Below are 22,732 nucleotides of genomic sequence, written 5' to 3' on the forward strand. Positions count from 1 at the left end.
ATTTATTTTTAATTTTCATTTCTATTCTTACTTATCCATAGTCTAACTGCTTTAGGGCCTATTTGAGAGTCCAGTTCAAGAATTATTTATTGAGCTTCCATTATGTGTCGGGCTTGTGCACATAGTTAATGATTTTGATTCTTGATCTACAGTAACTGACAGCCTAATCAGAGAGACGTGTAAAGAAAGACATACAATAGACCTCATTTACCAAGCCCGAAGACCCAAGACCTTCACTACTTGACCTGATTAGTGTGTGCTTTATCTTTCTCAACAAAATTTTGAGCTTATGTCCTGCTCTACAAATCTCAAATTCACTGAAAAATGCAAATCTGTATAAGCACTCAGTGATGTCTGGAAGGAGGCAGCAAGAAGGATGGGAATTTGAATGTTACTGTGGTATTTTTCATTGGAAAATATGCAAGATAAATGATTACTCACAGTATAAGCCTAGCTTTAAAAGAAGCTTTTAAAATTTTAGGCAAATACTGTAATAATTCTTTCCCATTAAAATGGAAAGTATACTTCTAAATTAAAAAAAGAAACAGGAAAAATTTTAAAACCATGAATGTTTTCTTCAAAAATTTGCCCCTAATTCAACCTTATTGAATTACTTAATGTTTTCAAAAGTAGAAACTGTCAGCCTTTTCAGGGATGTTTTCTGAAGTTACTTGCTAGTGACTAAGCAAGGAATTTTGAGTAAGATTGCTTGCCACTAAGTATGGACCATTTCTAGGTGGCTGAGGGTATTGCTGAATTTTAATTACTGCTTTTCTCTTGCCTTAGTGAGCATCACATGGTAAAACTCCATGAACAAAGACCACAGAAGCCTCTGTGGTTGAAAACTGATCATAGACAATTCACAGAGTTCAGAAAGAAAGGTGTGAGGGTACGAGGTGAATCTTACCGGATTCCTCACCCTAGAGAACCCAGACCTGTAAGCGCTCAGTAAGTGTTGAGGGAGGCTGATCATTTACCTTGAGACTCAGGTGAAAAATAACCACTGTGAAATGGCTTAAGAGCTTATCACACACAGGAACTGTGTCCAGTTGGAGATTTTGCTTCCAGGAGCCACTGAATGTCAGTACTCCAGGAAGAAAGTCAAAATGCTTTGATGAGATCTGACTTTCCTAGAGGAAAATAGGGCTGGTGTCCTTTAGCCAAGACATTTATACTCTCGCACCTTTACAAAGAGATCTGCAGAGAGATAATTTACTCATTAAAACTGCGATCCGGCCTTGACTTACCAAATGACTGTAATACCTCTTCTTTTTGTGACTGGCCAAGCTTGGGTTGGAATCAGACATTCCTATTCACACTTCTGGCTGTAGAAAGGAAAAAGGATGCTTTAATGATACTAATGAGCCATTCCATTTCAAAGCTACGTTTGCAACTGTCTGCTACTTGTAAAGTAGAATTGTGGTATCAGAAGCTAGACCTCCAATAAATTAAATCTTCAATGAGCTATGGCAGAACTGGGGGAAATCATGGTATTCTTGTTCTCTTAGTGCTTTGAGCTTATTCTTACTCTAAAATTCGACATCCTCTATTCTTCAGTCTCACCATACATTAATCTTTTTCAAGGCACAGATGGTGTTTTGTTCACCACCAACAGATTTCCAGTGGCTAGTACACTTCTTAGTGCATGTTAAATCCTTAAAATAATAGTTGTTAAAGAAACACATGGACATCCATTAATATGTAATCTAATGACCATTGGGTAAGCAGTGCCGTGTTAGGAAAGTTCTCTTTCCTTTAGAAGCCTAGATTTTTATCACCAGTCTGCAATATTAATATAAATAGCTAGCAGGACTGTTGACTTGTTTCAATGATGTAAAGCATTACAGTAGTTTCTTATACATGACAAAGTGGGGGAAGATTGTACACTTAGTATTTTCGTATGATACCAAGATCACCTTGGAAGTTCTTTGCATGGTCTTTTTTTTATAATTGCAGGTGTCCCTAAGTGATTTTTTGAAAGTTATCTTTACACTCTCTTCTGCAGGATTTTTAAAAAAATGTCTTCAAGAGAAAGGAGGGGAGGGATAAATTAGGAATATGGGATTAACAGGTAGACATCATTATATATAAAGTAGATAAGCAACAGGGATTTACTGTAGAACATAGAGAACTATATTCAATATCTTATAATAACCTATAATGGAAAAGAATTTGAAAAAGAAAAAATACATGTTTATAACTGAATCACTTTGCACATTATACACCTCAAACAAACACAATATTGTAAACCAACTATAGTTCAATTAAAAAAGAAAAACAAAAACAAAATGGGGACTAAGTATATGTCCCAAACTTATAGCCCCAACCTGAACCTCTCAAGTTCTAGACTCATAGATAAACTAATTCCTTTACATTTCCATAACATACCCATGTAGGGTTCTTGATAATTTCTTTCTCGGGTCAGCTCCTCCCACATTCTTGTTCTCTATCAGTGGCAAATCAGCTTATAAAGCCATTCAAAATTGGCACCCTGTTACTTCTCTGATCTCATCTCCTGCTGATCTCTCCTTTGCTCACTCTGTTACAGTTACATGTCCTTCCTTGCTGTTCTTTAAGCACACTCAAGAAGCTCCTGCCTCAGGACCTTTGCACTTGCAGTTGTATATTTGCGATGCTTTTCCCCTAGATATCCCCTTGGCCTGCTCCCTTACCACCCTCAAGTCTGTACATGAACATCATCTCAATAAGACCTTCCCATCTAAAACTGAAAATTGTCTCCAGCCAAGTCCCCACCATTATCAGCACTTTCTACCTCACCGTCTTGCCTTACTTTTCTAGTTTGCACTTATCACTTTCTGAACTACACAGAACTTAGGAAGTGCTTAGTAATTATTTGTTGAATGAATGACTATACATGGAATAGTTAGAGCCCACCAAATCTGCCTTACCCACCCAGATCTAAGAAAGTTCTGGAGAAATCTACTGTTAAAGTCATTGTTTTGAGAAAAGTTATAAATACTCAGGAGAATATGATTATAAAGTAAATGTGCCATTTGGGCAAAGATACCATTAGCCAAGAGGTACCCATTAACACCGTATTAAGTACTACTTGTCAGATGAGCAGGGTTTATCTAATCAAAAACAAAGCCCCGAGGGATGGGGACAAATTGCTTAGAGTAAGACAGTGTGGATCCAGCATGTGAGGTGGGGAAGTAGGAAGAACTAGACGGCCAAATTTGCGTTTTAAAATTTTGCCAAGGACTTCACTGTGCCCAAGGACTACATGTTCTCTCTTCTTTTCCTTTCGCCTTTACCCTGTGAGTTTTCTCAGCACCTTTTTACAGCCATCTCTACTAACCAAGAAGGAATGGTTCCTATGTAAGTTCCTTTTTCAGGCAAAAAAAAAAAAATACAATGCATTATTTGTATAACATCATCTGAGATCTAAAACTTCTTTCAGCATCCACCTGTAATCTTCTTGCTGGAGTTTAAGCTGATTCTTTCTTTGCGCTGTCTCTAACCGAAAGAACATGTCTGTTTAGCAAATAATTCATAGAATATCTCTTCCTACATTCAGAGATCCTCAAATTCTGTACTTAATAGGCCGGCTGAAAGTTTAAAAGCTCACCGCTATTTGCTTTAATGTGGGGCAGGGAGAGGGGGCAGTTTAGTGGAAGTACTCCAGCCAGTATTTATAAGCCAAATTTAGTCAACCCGCTTTGCTGAGACACTGCACCTCGGTTTTCTCCAGTTTAAATACTCCAGACCTTTAAGCCTTTTCCTGTGAGGCCTGCTTCACAAACCTTTAATTAGTTTTCTGGGGTTTTTTCATACAGTCATCTCAGTTCTTTCTTTTCTCCCTAATAACATGAAAACTTTCCAATCAGTAGATTTCTTTTGAGTCTCATGTATTTATACCCTAGCTGAAGAAAATGATGTATCTTTAAATAATGTATTTTCTTTACCTAAAACTCTATTATGCCAAACAGCTTTTAAGTGTATTGTAGGGATAACTTAATCAGGAACCCAGAGTTTGAAACTTCAAATATAGACAGCCTAGGCTGTGGCTTTGTATGAATCCTGTGTGAAAAGTCAGAGTTTTAAAAAATTATCTTTGAAGGAGGATTTTGTGTATAGAAAGCATTATTCAGAATTGTTTAATTAAAAGTTACAAATTCTACACAGTAGTTTTTTTTTATAAAGTTACTAAATTCAGTTAACAAAGAGTATTGTTAGGTCCAGTAAATATTTTCAGTCACATTAAAGGCCATCAGTTAATGTTTGGTCTCATTTACAGTTAAATGAACTCCTTTGAACATCTTAAATTCTATTTACTAATTTAAAACATCTGTGTTCTTTTTGACACTCTAATTGTCTGATTTAACAAATGAAATTCTCCCTGATACCAAGTAAACCATAAATCTAATAAAATTAAACTAAGTACAGTGAACTTAAATATCTCTTAACTATTCTAATATGTGTATCAACTTGACAGGACCTCAGCTTAAATCACAAGTCCAAATACATTATGTACTATGTGTTTTAAAGTGGGAACTGAAAAACAAACTGATCTTGTAAACTCTAGTAGACAAATTCCATACATTGGAAGTACCAAAAATGCTAAGTATATACAGATTTCTGAACATAGAATATGTTAATACGATGAGAAACTTTCTAACTCTTGGAATTGAAAGTTGCTTAGCCGCTAAGGAAGTAATTATGTCATCCTTCACAGTTTGGGGGAATTATCGCCCCATGAAAGTTTTACATTGTCTTTTCAGCTTGCCAAAGCTTCACAAGGACCAGATGGTACAGGCTGAGATAATATTGGATCCTTGTCTGTAACACTGGAGGTGCATACTAGCCTCTAGTAGAGAGTTCATCATTTAAAACAAAAGGTGGTCACTTAGCCAAAGACCTTAGATCTGAGTCATTTTATCCTAATTTTCAAGTCCGATTAGGTTTGTGACACCCACTCTTGAAACTGCCTCATTTGATTAGATTTTTGCATTTCTTTGGCTTTCAAAATATTTAAAGTTCTTTTTAGTCAAAAGCTGGCCTTCTTTTCATAGATTTTTTAAGTTTTGGAACCACCCATCTCTTGTAGGTATTTAAAATAACAATCCATTAAATTCTATCTCTGTCTCATGGATTTGTCTGGTTATTTTATCATAAGTTCTGAAATCATCAAAATGACACCTTACAAATCCCCTTCTAAAAATATATTCCAAGGAAATATTTATAGATGTGCAAAAGAATTTAACCACAGGGATTTCATCACAGTATTATTTTTAGTAGAAAATGACCTAAATGTCAAAGTCTTTTTTGTTATTTAAAAATCCTCTGAAGGCAGGAACCAGTTTGTTTATTTTTTATCTAGAATCTACCTAATGGCAATGCACATAGAAGGTGTTCAATATATGCTTGCTAACTGAATAGATAACTAGGTAATCTCTTGACCATTTCTCTGCAGCAGTTTTGACACTAGAAGCATGGCTTGTAGGGACTTTATATTCTAAAACGTCTCTGTGAGCCATTCTTTAAAACGAATAATCGATTTTTTTCTACATCTCATGTCAAGTGCTGTGCAAACTCTCAGCTTTAATCCTCTCCTTGTAGTAATAGGACATGGCCCCAGGCTCCTCTTGGTAAAATTCTAGGTCTCCCCCCGCCTCTTTAAGATGCAGTTTTGAAAGAAGAAAGTGAAAGAGGGACTTCTTGATACTCTTGTCACATCTGTCCTTTAATGGTAGCAGAAGATGTGGGAAGGAGGATGTCCCCAAACCAGCTAAGAGATGTGTCTGCCTTTGCTATCAATTAATCATATCTACAAGCTTACATTTTCCAATGTTTGCTCAATAAACATGGATTCCTTCTATAATAAAGTAGAATAGGTTTTAAAATTATGCTTAAGTAATTCTATAATCTGCTTTCAACTTTTTTCACCATGTGTCCCAACGCCCTTGTCGGTCAATGGCAGGGGCATAGACGCTTGACTACAGTGTCACACCACGGGCCGTGGAGGCTGGCGCTCTGCTGGGCTGAAATTCATTGTCATTGACACCTTAACCTCTGCCACACCAAGAGTGAACCTGGTAACTCAGAGAGCGAAAGGGGGAGTCCAGAAAATGTCCCAAAGCTTCAGTGACAGGCTGATTTGGCTCCTGGGAGCTCTGCTCCCCTCCTTGAAATGGAAACACAAGTTGGCAAATTCAAGATCTTTCCCAAGTCTTCAAGAAAACAGTCAGGAAGTTCTGTTTTCCAGGGCGAGGTAGACAAGACGACCAGATGACACTCTGTGGGCTATAAAAGGGGTGTGGACAAACACAGTTGTCAATGTTAAACGAAGGGTTAAGATTTACTGTGAATAAAAGAGAGATCAGCAGGCCCAAAGACGAAGGGTGACAAGTGGGAAGGGTCACTCTGTCTACACCAGGTGGAGTTGCTGGGAGCCCTTACATCCTTAGCAGCAGTCCTAATGCTTGTGGGTGGAGCTGGAGTTTCAGCAGCTGCTTATCTCAAAGCCAGGTTATCATAGAATATCACAGAAATTGGTACAAGATCAAATTATTCACCTGCCTTAAAATTCTGAGATGTAGGTAAATGAGAAAATAGGAAATATGTTTCTGGGGTCTCACTGGGAACCTCAGGATTGGGAATCAATAGCATGTTGGATTGTCATCTTCAGATAATTTGTCTGCTGGTCTCCTCCTTATCCAGCCCCATTTCAGTCCCACAGCTGACATTGCTGGACTCCCATCTCCACCCCAGTGGCTCCTGATCTCCCTCCACACTTTGAATCCCCAGCTCTCTGTGGCCTTCCCTCAGCTATCCACTGGATTTTGAAGAACAGAGTGTAAAATCATTGTGATATGTGATATGGACACAGACATGTATGTGGTGTGCAACATTGTGGTTAAAGGCAGGCTACACCCATGTGCTAATCCTGGCTCTGCTAGCCTCTCTGAGCCTATTTCATCAGAGTTAAAGTGAGGATAATGCAAAGTTCCCAACATTGTTGTCAGGATGAAATGACATCATGTCTGCCGAGGCACCGAGCACAGTGCCCAACTTAATGTGCGACTGGAAGACAAACCAGTATATTTTTCAAAACATGAAAATATGGCCAATAGCAGATGTGTTTTTCAGTAGTCCCGTTATTTTCCTTCTTTAGTCTTGCAGCTGGTCTCCCGTCAGCTCTTTCTTAGTTCTGGACAAAAGAAATTTTAGCTATAATAACCACTTCCAACTTAAATGTGGTATTCAGGACAACGTACTATACTATTGACTGTGAAAATGCAGAGATTTGAGATTTATGATCCTCACGTTGAAATGGAGACCCTCTAAAACCAAGTTCCCCTGCCAAGTTTATGATTCACTTCTCTCTCCAAAACTTTATTCCCTTTCTTGTCCTGCCTCTGTTCCCCTCAGGATTAAGGAATATCAAAATAAAGGGGGGATTGAAACAGAGCAGGACCCTGCAGGACCCTCCTGAGTAAAAAAAAAGTCTCTTGGGGATCTCCATTTCTTGTTTGTAGAAAAAGGCTTTAGTCTCCTAGGCTTTCCCGGAGTTCCAAAGAGCAGACTCAAGCAGTTACTAATTAGAGAAGTGAGGGAATGAAGAAACAAAGGAAAAGCGGTCAAGCAAGACAGCTTGAACAAGCTCAGCATTGAAACAGAGTCCTAGTTCCTCCTCAAGGGGTAGACATAACAATTTGAGGCATATCCTTGAGCTGTTCTGCAGAAACTAAGACCCTCATCCAGGTGGAGAATGGTGACTACATCCTCAAGCACATAGACCCAAGATTAGCTGGAACCAGAAGGTTAATGAATAAGATTCCAGAAGCATCACTGTCTTACCTCACCACCAACCAGTTAGAAGAAGGTCCACAAGCTACAACCCTCACCCTAGATGTTGCCTTTAAAAACGCTTCCCTGAAAGCCATCAGGGAGTTCTGGTCTTCTGAACACGAGCTGCCCTTTCTCCTTGCTTGGTGCCCTATGAATGAGCACTGTACTTTGCTTCACCACAACCTGGTGTCAGTAGACTGGCTTTGCTGTGTGGCAGGCTAGTGGACCCAAGTTTGGGTCGGTTAACACCATGTGGCTTCAATATGTAGGTCCTAAGGAAGATCAAAGAAAGTCTTCTTCCTAAACTAAGCTGCTTTTCCCTTGCCTACAGTCTGCTGCTTGTGTAGGTCTTCCCTCTGCAAGGATAAGGCGTTTCCTGGCCGCTCTGTGCTACCTCACCCTTCCCTCGCTGAGCACGGCTAGTAGAGCTTACAAGCCGTAAACTCCAACAGAGACTTGACCATGGAGGTAATACAATACTTATCATCTAGTCACTGTTTATTTAGCACTTTGTATTTGTCTCATCCCTCACAACAACCCTACCAAGTAGCTATAATTATCCCAATTTCACAAAAGAAGGCATTAAAGCCAGAAGAGATTAGGTAGCAGTGGTGGAGTTTGGATTCAGAGCATGAATTTTTCACTGCACCAGCCTGTCTTCCAAATATGCTTATTATTTATTCATTTGGGTTTTTTAATTTGTGGATTAATTAGTTCAGTTGTGTCCCTTTCCATAAACTATTAATGGCAATACCTCTGAGCCAAGGGCTTACGTTACAGTAATGTTTACTTGTATTTGTTTCATTCTTCACTTCAAGTTACAGTCACCGATTAACAAAGCTCCCGCCCTTCAGTTCTTAGGTGTGGCTTATTGTGTACTTTCAGGACAAAGCTAAATGCTCTCTATACATACTTACTAAACTAACCAAGTGAATGAAGAAAAAGGGAAGTCATAGTGAGAACCCCAAATCACTGCTATCCTCCAAAGTGTGAACCCAAGACCCTAAGTCAATATCTATTAATATTGACTCAAAAAGTCGAGCCCAGTGTCACCGATTTTCCAAATGAAGGACTTGAGTTACTTGTTTTTCATGATGAAGTGAGCCAGTGCAGAGCTAACTCAAATCCTTGCTTCTCAAATGTTTTTTAAAAAATAAATTTGGAAGCTGATATTTAGTTATAGCAAGCACATTCAAAAGGTGGCTGTAACAACCGATGTTTCTTGTCGCCCAGTTTTTTAAAATAGCTTACCTATGTGTTCCTTGTTTAGACAGTCGGATATTACTAAATATTACTGAAATGCTACCTGCCAAGATTCAGCCCACAGGCGTATTTTTATAGGCAAGTTACATCTCCCTGAAAAAATTATCGTAGGAATACACAATAACGCCTACATCCCAGGGTCCAAAATCCACAAGCCGCTTCTAAGGACCTATGTCCCCCAGCAGCAGTTTTTCCCAAATGAAAAGAGCTCATAAAAATCTCAAAGGAAATGAAAACATCTTTTTAAAAACATGAAGCATCAAACCATCCAGTCTCGTAAGAAGGGAGAAAACACAGGCTAAAAATATGCCCATGTTCTTTCCAATCCTGTTTATTACTCATAAGTAAAAATGTCCTGTATATTTTACTCATCCATGTACCATACATTTTATTCACATTTATTCAGTAGCAACAGGGCTAGAGGTTCCTGACAGTACCACGGCTTTGTCATTTGTGCTCACGCGCTTCAGTCCCTCTGGTCTTGGTTATTATCAACAAGAATCACGCTTGTGAATTACAGTTGGGGTTTAGAGAAATTGCATCAACCGTCAAATATCAGACATTTAATGAGTGTTTACCACAGGGGAGACACTGCACTGGGCACTGCGGCCATATTCACAATGAAAGAGAACATTTTTTTTCTCTCTAAAATAAAAGTGAAACCCAGATATTATTACTAGGTGCTTAATAAGATATAAACAGATTACCGATTTCTATAGATCTTTGAAGACTGAGCCATGAAAAAAAAGAAAGAAATTTTTTTAAAGTCTGAGTAAAAACAATTTGTGAGCTAGTATTTTGAGATGATCAGTGTTGAAATTACAAGATTCTCTCTAGCTGCATTGATTCTAGGACCCTGTGTATTGCTGTTAAGAGTGGCATTCAGCAAAATGCATTCTAATTTGAACTGAGTGAAACAAAATTGATGTGAATCTCTCAGAACCTTTACTGTGGTAATGAGTTCCCCAAATGTATTCGACAAAAGAATTTTTTTTAGCAGCACATTTACTAATATCTAATGGTACCTATGTGTATGTCCACGTTTGTTTTCCCAGGAGTCTGGAAGTTCAAAGAGAATTGCTTAAAAATTTTGTGCTCCTTTTTGTTACCCGAAACAATTAGAAGTATCTTTTGAACCATCAGAATGACTGCCTTATATCTGAGTAGTGTTATGTGATTTCAGTGTCCTCATTTGCATTTCTGTTTGTGATTGGGTAAATAGCAAGCCAAATAAAATCATGCTATGTTGCAAAAACAAAGATTTCCCAGTAGTTTGAATAGAGGAAAGTGGTAGGAAAACTGAATCATTACATTGAGCATAGTGTATAGACTTGTTGAGCTCAAGAGAAACTGCTCTGGTTTCTAGAGCAGGATGCTGGTGTGTGTTATGTCTCTATATGCGTGAGTATGACAGTTTATTAACGTTAGTATAGTTAAAATTGTAGAACTTTACAAAATTGTTCTCATGATTATATTTTGCAGGACGTTGTTAAAATTACTAGCGGAACAAAATAAGCGATAGTCACATGTTAAAAAGAAGAAACAACTACAGTGCTAATGGCAACACATCAAAGGATTCATCACATGGGAAAGCAAAGAAATCATGCAGACAAGTAGAAAGAAGCCCACAAACACCTGTCTTTCCACAATTTAATGCAATGGTGACAATTTAGTTGTAGCAAAACAACATTAACCAGCATGTTAATTCTGTGGATTCACGTTGTGTTGATTTAATTTGACTTTGACTTATAAATTTGCTCTGGTTTTATTGACATTTAAGAGCCACAATAATTATGCACACTTTAGCTGACAAAATCTGAGGAAAAAAGACACACAAGGGAACTTTTACTCTAAATACTTTTTAGTACTTGTATTAAAAGCATTATATTTTCATAAATATGTGTAAGTTTCATTATAATATTTCATTTCTAGAACATTTATAAATATATCATATAGAAACATTATCATCAGTTATACTTGAAACCGAATATTCAGATACTAATATTAATCTGAATAACATACCTTGTTGGCCTTACTGATGCCACGTTATGGAATCAACTGTTCTGACTTTCAGACACCAAAGTTAAGTCTAAAACTGAAGGCACATAGTAAATTTTGGCTAAATACTGAAGTTGAAGCCAGACTTCAGTGGATCCTAAATTATAAACATATGTGTATTTTTAAATTTTTCGCTCAGTGCATTATGACATATATGTTTTAAAGTAGTTTGGACCCATAAAATTTAATATAGAAAGAGCATTTGTAACACTGGTGATTACTTTTCAAAAATCAAATTATGGCGCTCTCTTTTTCAGTACCTTTTAAGCATAAATTTACTGAAAAGCAAGATTTTTTTAAAATCAAGGAAAAGAATAAGACTATGTCTGGGGGAGGGGGGTAGCATATGTGTGGGAGGGATAGGGGTCCATGAATAAGTAGCTTCCTGCAGTAAAGACCGAGGGCTTTACATCCATACGGTCTGTGTTCAAAATTTACTTCCTCTTCTTTCTAGCTGAATGATCTCGGGGAAGTTAACTTATTTTCCAGACAGTTGGTGTCTTTATTTATAAAACTGAGGCAATAAAATTGACCTTTCAGGGTTGTTGATAATAATGTTCAAGTTAATTTCTATTGATAATAATAAAGAAGTTAATTTATGTAGATGTGTAATAACACAGAGCCTGTCACCTAGTAAACAGTCCATAATGCGTGGGGCAGTAATTTCTTAGGGGAAAACATTTTGAAGAGGCCCCGTGTAAGATGTGATCCAGCCTCTGCCTTTACTAAGCAAAGTACATGAATATCTGGGTGCCTTTCCTGCCTTCTGTTTGGTGCTGTGAGCATCCGCAGAACGGAATTCTCCGGAGGCCAGAGATGACTGAGCTCCTTAGATGAGAAGTGTTGTGACAAAGAACAGTGATGTTCCGACCAGTTCTGTCGTCATCGTTGCAAATGCGCCACACGGGAAGAGTTTGATCTCACCACCCTCATTGTCTCCTGAGCTTTTGGCTCAGACAGCTGCTGGATCCAGCGCCTCCCATGTCCCTCAGAGAGCTGTGAGCATCGAACCAGAGCAGCCACATATGAACTCCTTCCTACAACCAGGAAAATCCCGAGTCCGCTCATTATACCAATCATATCTCTAGGAAAATGGAGAAGTGGGGAGCACTTTGCAGGAGGTGGGCTGGAATTCACCCCGTTCTGCACGAATTTCAGTTTCTTCCCTGTGAAGTTCAGTCCCTGACCTGCAGTCTGGGAGAACTGGGAATGTTTCCATTATTGTTACCATCAGCAGCCACGTTGTTACTTACACTGTACAAAGATGTTTCTTCTTGTCTTGACATAGGGCAAATGCAGTGTGAGGAATAATCATTAAAAGTAAAAATATGCCCCCTCATTTTTCTAAGATAATGCTTTAGAAAACGTCGTTGGTCATCTAAGACAAAGCTTAGATAAGTGATTTAATTGTCACTTTCAAGAATTTACCAAAAATCTCGTTTTAGGTTATTTCGGTATTTTTATGGCAAGAATTGTCATTGTATCTTATTTAATTAATGTATTTGCTGTTTTGCTACAATTGTGTCCTCTTTTGGAATTTTTGCTTTTTTCATAGAATGTTAAATACATTTATTTCCTAAGTCCCGGGAGAAAATGAGAACACTTTCAAGAGCTGGACACTTGCTGTATCTCATGCATCATGCCAGCAAAAACAACCAACCATAAGCCAGTAAAGGGAAGACCAGGGAGACACAACGTCTGCCAAGAGACGGCCAACAAAACTGGTGAAAGAGGAGGACTTGGATTATTCTGTCTCCTCATGCCCCTTGGGTGCCCCACAAGCCATTCAGCTTCAGCAGAGCATTATTTGCACCTGCCTTATTGAGGAAGCAGACATCAGGCAACGTGGGCTTTCCTTCACCATGAATTTCCTTGGGTCGCTGAAGAGAAAGGAGCTCACTTCCTGTCCAGGGAAGCCTTCTCATCTATGTGTGATCTCATCCTCTCCAGTCCTCTCCATGGCCTTGCTCTCCATCAGTCATCCTTCCACGAAGTTCCAGTCACCCTGACTGGCCTGACTTCTCCTCAGCCTGTAAATATTTTATTTTCCCCTTCCCTGTCCTAATGTCCCATCTACTTTTCTCCATTACCAACCCTTCACTTTTCAAATCTAGGTCTACTCCTTCTACTCGCCTACATTGGTTCTCCCGGAAGTCCCATGGCTTCCAAACCCACTGGCCTTTTCTCTATTCTTACCTGTCTGACCTCAGGAGCATCTGACTGTTGACCATCTACTTCCTGCTGAAATTCTCTTCCTTCAGGTCTTGGACTCCCCTCTCCAACCTTTGACCTCACTGTGCTTCACGGACTTTTCTTTCTCTTCCACCAACTAAATGAGTGCTGCTAAGGGTCTTTCCTGACCCTCTTTTATCTCACTCTCTTTTGGAGAGTTTATCTCAATTCTTCCCCCTTTTTGTAAATGATCCCAAAAGCTCTTGTTTCCAACCCTTCCTTCTCTCCTGTTTCAGTGCCTGAATTTCCAATTGCCTGCTACACACCTCCACATCCCCGAACAATTTAAAATTTAAAATCAAAGCAAAAGGAGTCATCCCATCTCTGAACCTTGGGCATTTAGATTAATGCATTTTCCTGCCTCCAGGAGCATTTGGGAGCACGTTCAGCTCCCGTCTTTCTCTCATTCCCTCCATGAACTTGGTGAAAAAAGACCAGACTTTGGAACCAGATTGACTTGGGTTGAATCCCTCTTCTGCTGCTTTGAACTGTGACCTCAGGCTAATTGCTTAATCTCCCTGAGTTTCTTCATCTGGATTAATCAAGTGCCCATATTTGCCCAACCTACAGATTGTACCAATTAAGTGACATGTTTCATAAACCACCTTGAATGTGCCTGATGTGCAACAGACATGCAAATAATTTTTCTTTATTTTGCTTTTTTAGTTTTGCTTCCAAATAGTCTCTCCTATCTTAGCATTTTTTTCTCTCCATGTCACTGACATTGTCACCCCTCTTGTGGGACACCACCACCAGTGGGGTGGCCGGTCAGTGAGCCAGTGATACGTGGGTTGGTTAAAGAATTTAGCCAAGATAAAGTATGGGACTAGAAAGGAGTTTATTAGCGTATGCTGTCATAGACCTCTGCGGGCCACACAGACAAGAGGTGCCTGTGTGAGCCCCGAGGCCGGCTATTGGGGTCTTTTATAAGGTTGGTCACAAGGTGCCTGATTGGCTTGTGCACAAGTCTCTGATTGGTTGTAGGTGAGGTGGGAGGGTTATGGCCCATGAAGGGTGACGGGGTTTATGACTCTGATGAGGTGAGCTGAAACAAGAAAGCCTGAGCTATTGTGCAATTAGACCTTATCTAGGGCTGTTAGCTTGTTAGGGGAAACACACCCAGGAAAGGACGTACTGTGTCTGTTGAGGGGTCACAGGCAGACCTCTGAGAGCCCAGGAGTGGAGGGTGTTGGACTTTGAAGGAGGTCAGTTGGCCCCATTACCGCTTGTCTAGATCATTGCAACTTTTTGAAAAATATTTTCTTGCCTGTACCATCTCCCAGCCTCCTGTCCATCCTCCTTCCTACTGCTAGGATTCTTTCTAGAGCTCTGACATAATCTTGTGATGCCGTAGAGGGTAGATTACAAGCTCCCCGTCTTGGTATTCAAGTTACTCCAAAACCTGGTCTTTTTCAACCTTTTAAAATCAGTACTTCACACACATGCCCCTACGCCCAGCGTTTAGGCCAGACTGGACTCTTAGCTAGACATTCTTCACTTCCTCACCTCGTTACCTTTGCTCACTCAATGCTCTTTAGTGGCTAGTGGTGTCCTAGGACCCAGTTAGGTCATGCAGCTTTGGGACGTACTGTCTGCACCTTAGTGAAACAGTCCTGAGAGGAAACCACAAAGAGGTAGCCTTTACTTCACACAGAAATTTTGGGCCAGGAACATCTGTAAGTGCTTTGGAAGTATTAGCTTAGTCCTTATAGTGACCCTATAAGTTAGGTATTACGATAATCTAATTCAAAAGATTGAGAAACCAACGCATTAAAAAAAAAGTTATGCCCTGTGCCCAAGGTCATAATAAAGAACTAATAAACAGCAGAGCCAAGCTTCACATACAGATGGTCCAGAGAGTTAAGAGTTTGCTGCTGACTCACCCCCGTGCTGTCTCCCCTAAGTGTTTGCGGGGGCAGTGCTGAGGGAAGCAGCTCCAGCTGAGGTCACCAGCCCACATGAAGCCAGGCCTCAGCAGGCAGGACCAAGATGTAACGCCAGGCAGGTCAGGAATGAGATGCGTGGATGTGTGGGGAGGTCCAAGGTTGACAAGTGCAGGATGAGCAGGCAGGAATGACGTTGAGCGAAGTTCCGCGGCTCCTGACCACTTCTGACGCGGTGCCCGCCATGACTTCTGTTGGGATCAAGTTGGGTGTGGTCCAGGGACCCAACCCAGGTACGTCTGTCTTATTAACCATCATTTGTGTGTCCCTGTCCCCTTTGAGAGGTGAGCCTCCAGAGAGGCTGCATCGTGGGTCCCTCACCCTTGGAGCTGCCACAGTGTCTGACATGAAACCTGTATTTAATCAACAAATATTTATCCAGTGCCCGTTTGTGTTACGAAGCCTGTGGGGCTCAGGACCATTTCATGGTCCCTTCCCTTGGAGTTGCTTTGGTGCATTTTCCTCTAATTGGATCTGTAAATTGTATTTGTACAAGACATCTGATTGCCAAGAGTTTTCTCCACAGCCTTTGCAGAAGCTATACAAATCCCCTTAAAACTGCAGGGCTGTCTGGAAATGAAGTAGGGCTGAAACGGCTCTGGGGAGTTGTAATTAGAACTGCAAAGGTATCACACCAGTTCCTTGCTGTTTGTGAATCAAAACTGCTACACTTGGCTCGATTACAAGGGCTGTGCCCTTACCCTTCTCTGTGTTCCCCCTGGTGTCTTGCACAGATTCTAAATATAGTAGGTTTGCTGTATATTCCACCTGATAAGAAATGCTAGTGACAATTTCACACCTGAACACTTTCTCTTTTTATCTTTGAAGTTTAAAGTTGTTTTCCTCAGGGGAAAGTTGGCAGTTACAACACAGAAAAGACTCAGTTATTTGTCACAAGTCCCCAACTCTAGAATTTAACAATAGCAGGGCAGGGAAAGTTTGAGATAAATGTCTCTGTTTCGCAAGTTCACACAAAGTAAAATTCGCTCTATTCATTATTGACCAGCAACCTAGGCACTCGATGGTTTGCTTCTCCTTGGGATAAAAAAGAAGTTTTTATGCCCGTTTCCCCTAAATCATGTAATTATAGGGATTTGGAAATTACTGGATCTACTCTCTGGCCTTCAGGCAGAACTATGTTTAAAAACTTCCCTGAGCAGTTGAGAACTGGCCCTGTTCTTAGAGACCTTTAGAGCACAACCATGACGAGTAACCTGCTGTGGTGTTTAAAAGCTCGGGTCTTACTGCTAATCTAATCTTCTTTTCAACATTTCTGTCTCTTCCTCTCTTCAGTGAGGCTTGACAACAACTGGGTGACTTTGTATAATTACTTCAGAGTCATTTCTCTTTCTCAAGAAGAGACATGAAAACATTTATGAAATGGAATTACTTAAGTGTATACGCCTGCATGTGGGATCTTCCTGGACTCCAGAGATGCTTTTATGAATATAGAGAAAAATGACTTGCATATATGGTGTCATTGAACTTGGAGTGCAAATATTTGAGATTGAGTCCTGATGCAAATCTTACTAGCTATGTGGCTTTAAAGCAATATAATAATCTTTATGAGATTCAATTTTTTATGTGTAGAATGAGCTCACAGTAACCCACCAGAGTGATGTTTTATATACTGTGAAATATATAAAACATGAGTGTTGGTGTCCCAAGTATAAACGCCCCAATCCTGTTCCATCTCTACTTTAGTTTTGTAAAAGAGATTATTCTTGCTCTTACATTTTTAAAAAATCCAAAACCATGTTTCTCCTGGGATGGGAGCGTGTCCATTTAGCCATAATTCAATATTATTCAGTTATCACAGGAAAATAGGAAATTATCCTTGTGTACTTACCTTCTTCATGAGGTTGTACATTTTTCAGGACAGGGATTCTGCTTTATTAATCTTTACAGCCCCCGCTGTCGGCACAACGTGCAGAGTGAGTAATTAGCAAATATTTATGGGCTTCAAAAATTGCCCAACTGAATTATTTAGACTACTTTAAATGTTAGCTGGTTACCTAAAGGGAGATTTGATGTAACATTAATTACCAGCAACTCCTTCACATCTTCAAGTGTATAGAAAGATGTTTTTCTTCCTGTCCCCTGCATATACCACCATAAAGAGCCTTAATATTGAGTGATACGATGTATCCTAAATGCTGGAAACTCTTCTTTGCCTGGATACTGTATGTTCATCCTGAAAGTGAAAAAAAATGGTGGTTACATAGATCTGTAAGATTAATTATTAGACAAACAAGCAAGTAAGATATTTAAAAAGGGACATGAGTGAAAGAAGGAAAGAACATTTAAATGGCAAATATTTCACTCCAGGGATTTGCCTAAGCATTTGAAAATCTTGAGGCCAATTATGTGAACTCTGGAGACTGTTGGGAGTGTAGTTACAGCTCTGTGGGTGCTGGAAAAGAATATGTCTTTTCTTTGCACAAGCTTCCAGAACTCGTTCTCATGAATGCCTAAAATATTTGTTTTATAAAATCGTGTCAGGAGGGTTTTTTCTTTTTCTTCTTTGCCCTTGCTTCAAGAGAAACGATTGTCCTCTTCGGCTTCTTCTCAAATACAGCTTGCTTCATGTTAGTGTATGTTGTTGGATGTTTGTAGCAACTTCATGAATTCTTTCACATTTTTCAGTTTAGCTGTGTGATTTAAGCCTTTTCCATTGAAAATGTAAATTCACCAAAAAGGGTGTAAGTGAGAAATTTTGCTTTACCTGTTCTTTTTGGTTAACCTTATCAACCAAAAGAACTACCTGAGTTCACCTCCCAAGGTCTGGGGAGGAAATGAATAGAGATGTTTTTCCTAAAGATCCTTGGGATTGGGCATCCTGCGCATTTGGCCCAAGTGGGCTGATGGTCAGAGAACCTGGGGGGATCCCAGAACCCACCAAACAGTGTTTTTTGGGTGGACACAGCCTATCTGTGGCACTTGGACTGCATAAGACCATTCATACCCAACTGCAGAAATTTTTGATCAATAATAGACTCTTTGCTGCTCATCATGAGTGTAACCTTACCATTCCTCACAGTGTAGTACTCCAGACACCTGATAGGAAATCCTCTTACCACCCCAGGTACAGAGAACACTGACACTGTTGAAGTATGTGATTTGAATGCTAGGTATCATGCAGAGGATTTACGCATTCTGGGATTACTCTTCACAGCAAGGGAGCTTCTGTGATTAGAGCCTGTCCTCCATCACCTTCAGGCCCTTTTGGAAGTTCTGGATGCCATTCTAATATTTAGTGCAAACCAGGGAAGTAAGCCAGAGTTAAACCTTTTGATTGGAAATTAATTTGGAACCCATACCTCACTTTTGAAAGGATGTCATGTTAAATTTAATGCCTCTCCTAGTACGAGAAGCTATATGAAATAAGCCTTCTGTCAAAATATATGTTTTAGCCACGTTCTGATTTATTCTGGGAATTATCCTCTCAGCATAGGTTGAATTGAACTGAAATTACCTAAGTAATTAAAATAATTGATCATGGTGGTAGGTGTAAGAAAACAACTTCCAATTTCTACATCACTTACGTGAGTATCAGGTTACTATGCTTTTGAGAATTGGTTTGGTGAAGACCGACAAGGGCAGAGCAACAGTTCTGTGGGTTTGGAAGAAGTCTTTCCCCTTAAGGATAGATGCTTTCATGAAAAAAAGAAAATTCCTGAAGCAGAAAAACTATAGAGGTGACCTCTAGGTAGATAAGAGAGAAGACTTCTATGTCCATTCTGGCTAGATGGTGAAAAAAATCTAGGTGTCTGGAAAGTGGGCCCGACTAGCTGGGGTTAACAAAAGCCTTCTCCACATGGACTCAGGAAGAGCAGTAGGAAGGATGGACCTGTGCTTCGGGATGGTGTACAAGATGAAATTCTCTAAACTACCTTGTTAGCTAGATTTCCTAAAGTCTTACTCGTTCTGTTAACTTTCTTGCGATTGCTCAGCTTTCAGCTACAGATTTGTTAGGCCTATTAAGGATTATAAAGAGCAGGAATGGGTGAGAGTTCTGAAGATGACATCACAAAACTTTAACACCAGAGTGATGGCAAAAAACAGTCATCAGCGAGAGTCTCCCAAGAAGGCGAGGAAGCGCTGCGTGACCCAGTGCTCTGACCTCTGCCCTGACCTGCGGAAGCTGCTGGGTTTTACCAGATTAAGAAAAATGATTTTAGTGGGAAGGGATAAACTGGGAGTTCGAGATCTGCAGATACTGACTGGCATATATAAAATAGATAAACAAGATCATACTGTATTAACACAGGGAACTGTAGTCAATATCTTGTAGTAGCTTACAGTGAAAAAGAATATGAAAAAGAATATATGTGTGTCCATGTATGACGGAAGTACTGTGCTGTGCACCAGAAACTGACACAGCATTGCAAACTGACTATACTTCAAGAAAACAAGAAAAAGAAAAAATGATTTGCCCTTGCAGGTTGGATTGGTGCATTTAGCCTAACTAGGAATGAGATGTTTCCGTTAGCTAATGAGGTTGCACAGACACAACTGAAGATTTTGGGATGTGCTGGAGGCATCCATGTGACTTTGTATTTGAGTAAGCCTTAAGTCTAAATGCAAACATTTAGGAGTAAAAGGTAGAAAAATCTACCATAGCACTGGAATATTTGTTGCCAGTGGGCAGGTATTTGCTGCCAAGGAAAAAGCCATGTAATGAGGAAAGATCTGTTAGAAAAAACACTGAGGAACTGACCAGCACAAAGTTCATGAGGTCAAGGGGCTGGCTCTTTACAGCAAGGTTTCTAAGAACACTATGAGTAAAGAAAGGTAGCTGGCATATAGTAAGAAGCTTCTAAGGTGGCCCCCAAAGACCCCCCACTTCCTAGTATTCACACCTGTGTGTAGTTCCCCCTTGCATTGTACCAAGGTAAGGTTGTGTGACCAATAGCATATGAGAAAGTGATGGTATGTCCCTTCTGAGATTAGCTTAGAAAAAGATTTCAGCTTCCATCTTGGGAGATTATCTATCTATCCATATCTCACTTTTTATCTATCTTTATTTCATCAGTCACTTTCTCTGGGGGAAGTCATGTCATGAGCAGCCCAATGGAAAGGCCAGTGTGGTAAAGAACTAAAGCTACTTGCCAACAGTCATATGAATGAGCTTGAAAGCAAATCCTTTAGCCCCAGACAAGACTTCAGAGACTGTAACCCTGACCGTTTACAGGACCGTGAACTCATGCATGACCCTGAGCCAGAACTATCCACTCATTCAATCCAGATTCCTGACCCTCAGAACTGTTTGAGATAATAATGTTATTGTTTTAAACTAAATTTGGGGGTGATCTGTTGCACACTGATAAATAATGAAGGTATGGCAGTATGGAACCGAGAAATCCAGGAGGAATGTTAAATAGAGGAGAGAGACTCATATCTTAGCAATACTCCAGTTCATTCTCAGAACATCTTCTGATATCAGGGGCTTTTGGTTGGACGTTAGATGAGAGGTAAGATGTTGATTAGCTCGTCCTCGTCAGATCTTCCAACAGAGGGAAGAAAATGCCGAGTGTGGACAACAGAAGCTCAGTTGGACAGGACCATGTAAAGTCAGAGTCCAAGCTGAGAGAAGCTTTTGGGAATCTGTTCAAGAGTAGAAGGAATTACCTACCAATGTGCAGGAGTAATAGGTGAGTGGAGAAATCCACTTTCCACAAATTGACTTCAAAATGGCGAGGAGAATGGCCATTCAAGACAAGGAGGGGCTCAGCTTGTTTTTCACCAGCAAAGTCGGAGACCTTATGGGGAAGGGTGGCCCGAGAGCCAGGCATTCATGGTAATTGTCTCCAAATAACCTTTCTGCTTTCTGGGGAAAAGAAAAGCACGGGGGTCCATAAACAACCTCAAATCAGAGAGAAGCATACCCAGGGAAGGGGACTTTAAAATCTCAACTCTAAGAAGTCCTTGTCTTACTGTAATTAACTGAAATTTCCAAGTGTCAGATTTCCATGTGAGTGAGGTGAACAAAACAGCCAGCTGGGTTACATGTCTTGCTCTGGGAAAGCTAACCAGCTAAATAGAATACTCCATGGAAATATTGAAAAAGTTTAACTTCAGAAGAAATTTCCTGACAAAATCTACCCCAGTCAAAGCATGTGGCGTGCTCTGATAAAACAGAAGGTAGGGCAGCCACTGATTGGGTCCTGAGAGGTCCAGTGGATCCCAGGGAAATAGGAGTGGTGGTCCTGGTAGTAAGGCTGTCTCCGAGATATCAATTAAAAGACGGTAGCTGAGGAAAGTTTCCCAGAAGAGCAGAATCTCTCTGAACTCTTCCCTCTTGGGGATGGTGATGAAACAGTGAGAGGTGTAGTAGAGGCAAGGGGAAAAAGACATTAAAGATTGAACTATAGACCAAATTATTCTGCCAGTGCCATCTCCAACCAAAGGTTATCCCAGCAGGGGATAAAAGAAATTGAGAAATGAGACTAATGGGGGAGGGTATAGCTCAGTGGTAGAGTGCATGCTTAGCATGCATGAGGCCCTGAGTTCAATCCCCAGTACTTCCAGTAAAAATAGATAAAATAAATGAGTAAACCTAATGACCTCCTCCCCCTCCAAAAAGAAAGAAGTGAGACACTAAATTATAAATCTGTAGGATATTTTGAGAGGAAAAGCAAATAATGGGAAAAAGTTGAGGACAAGTATCATTCTAGCATCAAAATGTGAGGATTTATTCTTATTAGGGGAAAGTGGCATTATATTACAGGATTCCTCATCTGCTTCTCACACTTGCTAGCCAATAATTTACTTAGGCTTTAGACAAAGTAGGTCATTGATTATATTATAGGACAATAGGAATTATACAGTGTTAAGAGGAAAATTAAAAGTAGGTTACAAACAGGATATGCAATATAATTCTACTTTTGTTTTTTAAAAACATGTATGTTAGACACAGGGCCAAGATGGCAGAGTAGGAAGACCCCGAGGAAGGCCTTCCCCCACGGGAGGAAAGAGGTATGATGTCTCCAGTTCAATCTTACATGTCTCAGAAAAAAAGATGTGTGGCATAGATTGATATAATGATAAAGCAAATAGGACAATATGTAAAACGTTGGTGAATCTGAGTCAAGGGTATATGAGAGATCCATGTATTATTGCTACTTTTGCAAGTTTAAAATTGTGTCAAAATAAGAAGTTATAAAAATAATGTTAGGGATGTACTGGAATTGATTTGTACCAGGCATCTGCTCCCAGTGAGCAAGCAGGGATGCAACTCAAATTTTTAGAAGTTTAGGGGAAGTTGCCAGAATATTTACAAGGAATTCTGGAAGATTCTCAGATCTGGTGGAGTCTTTATTCAGCACAGGTGGTATTCTATGTGGCTGTGCATCCCTATGGAAACCTGGGGAGGCCCATATTCGACTGGGAACATGGTGGGTTACTGCTTCATTCAGATACCC

The 22,732-nt window shown here is 40.0% G+C and overlaps 1 protein-coding gene and 1 long non-coding RNA gene across 4 annotated transcripts in view; both read left to right on the forward strand.

Annotated features, from left to right (window-relative positions):
• LOC116276851 (uncharacterized) overlaps positions 1–10,936 on the forward strand; it is a 32,072-nt gene extending 21,136 nt beyond the window's left edge. Inside the window, exons 6-7 of the long non-coding RNA XR_012066899.1 lie at positions 8,144–8,280; positions 10,558–10,936. This is a non-coding gene — a long non-coding RNA (uncharacterized lncRNA). The remainder of the gene's footprint in view (positions 1–8,143; positions 8,281–10,557) is intronic.
• Positions 10,937–15,372: 4,436 nt separating this feature from the next.
• The window catches only part of KRAS (KRAS proto-oncogene, GTPase), an 85,255-nt gene continuing 77,895 nt past the window's right edge, over positions 15,373–22,732 (forward strand). The window contains exon 1 of one of the 3 annotated variants that reach the window (XM_006199945.3): positions 15,373–15,541. In XM_006199945.3, coding sequence (XP_006200007.2) covers positions 15,439–15,541 — 103 coding nt within the window. In that variant the 5' untranslated portion in view covers positions 15,373–15,438. The remainder of the gene's footprint in view (positions 15,542–22,732) is intronic. The other 2 variants (XM_072954864.1, XM_072954865.1) reach the window with 2 other exon arrangements.

Source organism: Vicugna pacos, chromosome 34, assembly GCF_048564905.1.
Source record: "Vicugna pacos chromosome 34, VicPac4, whole genome shotgun sequence".
In the NCBI taxonomy this organism is placed as follows: domain Eukaryota; kingdom Metazoa; phylum Chordata; class Mammalia; order Artiodactyla; family Camelidae; genus Vicugna; species Vicugna pacos.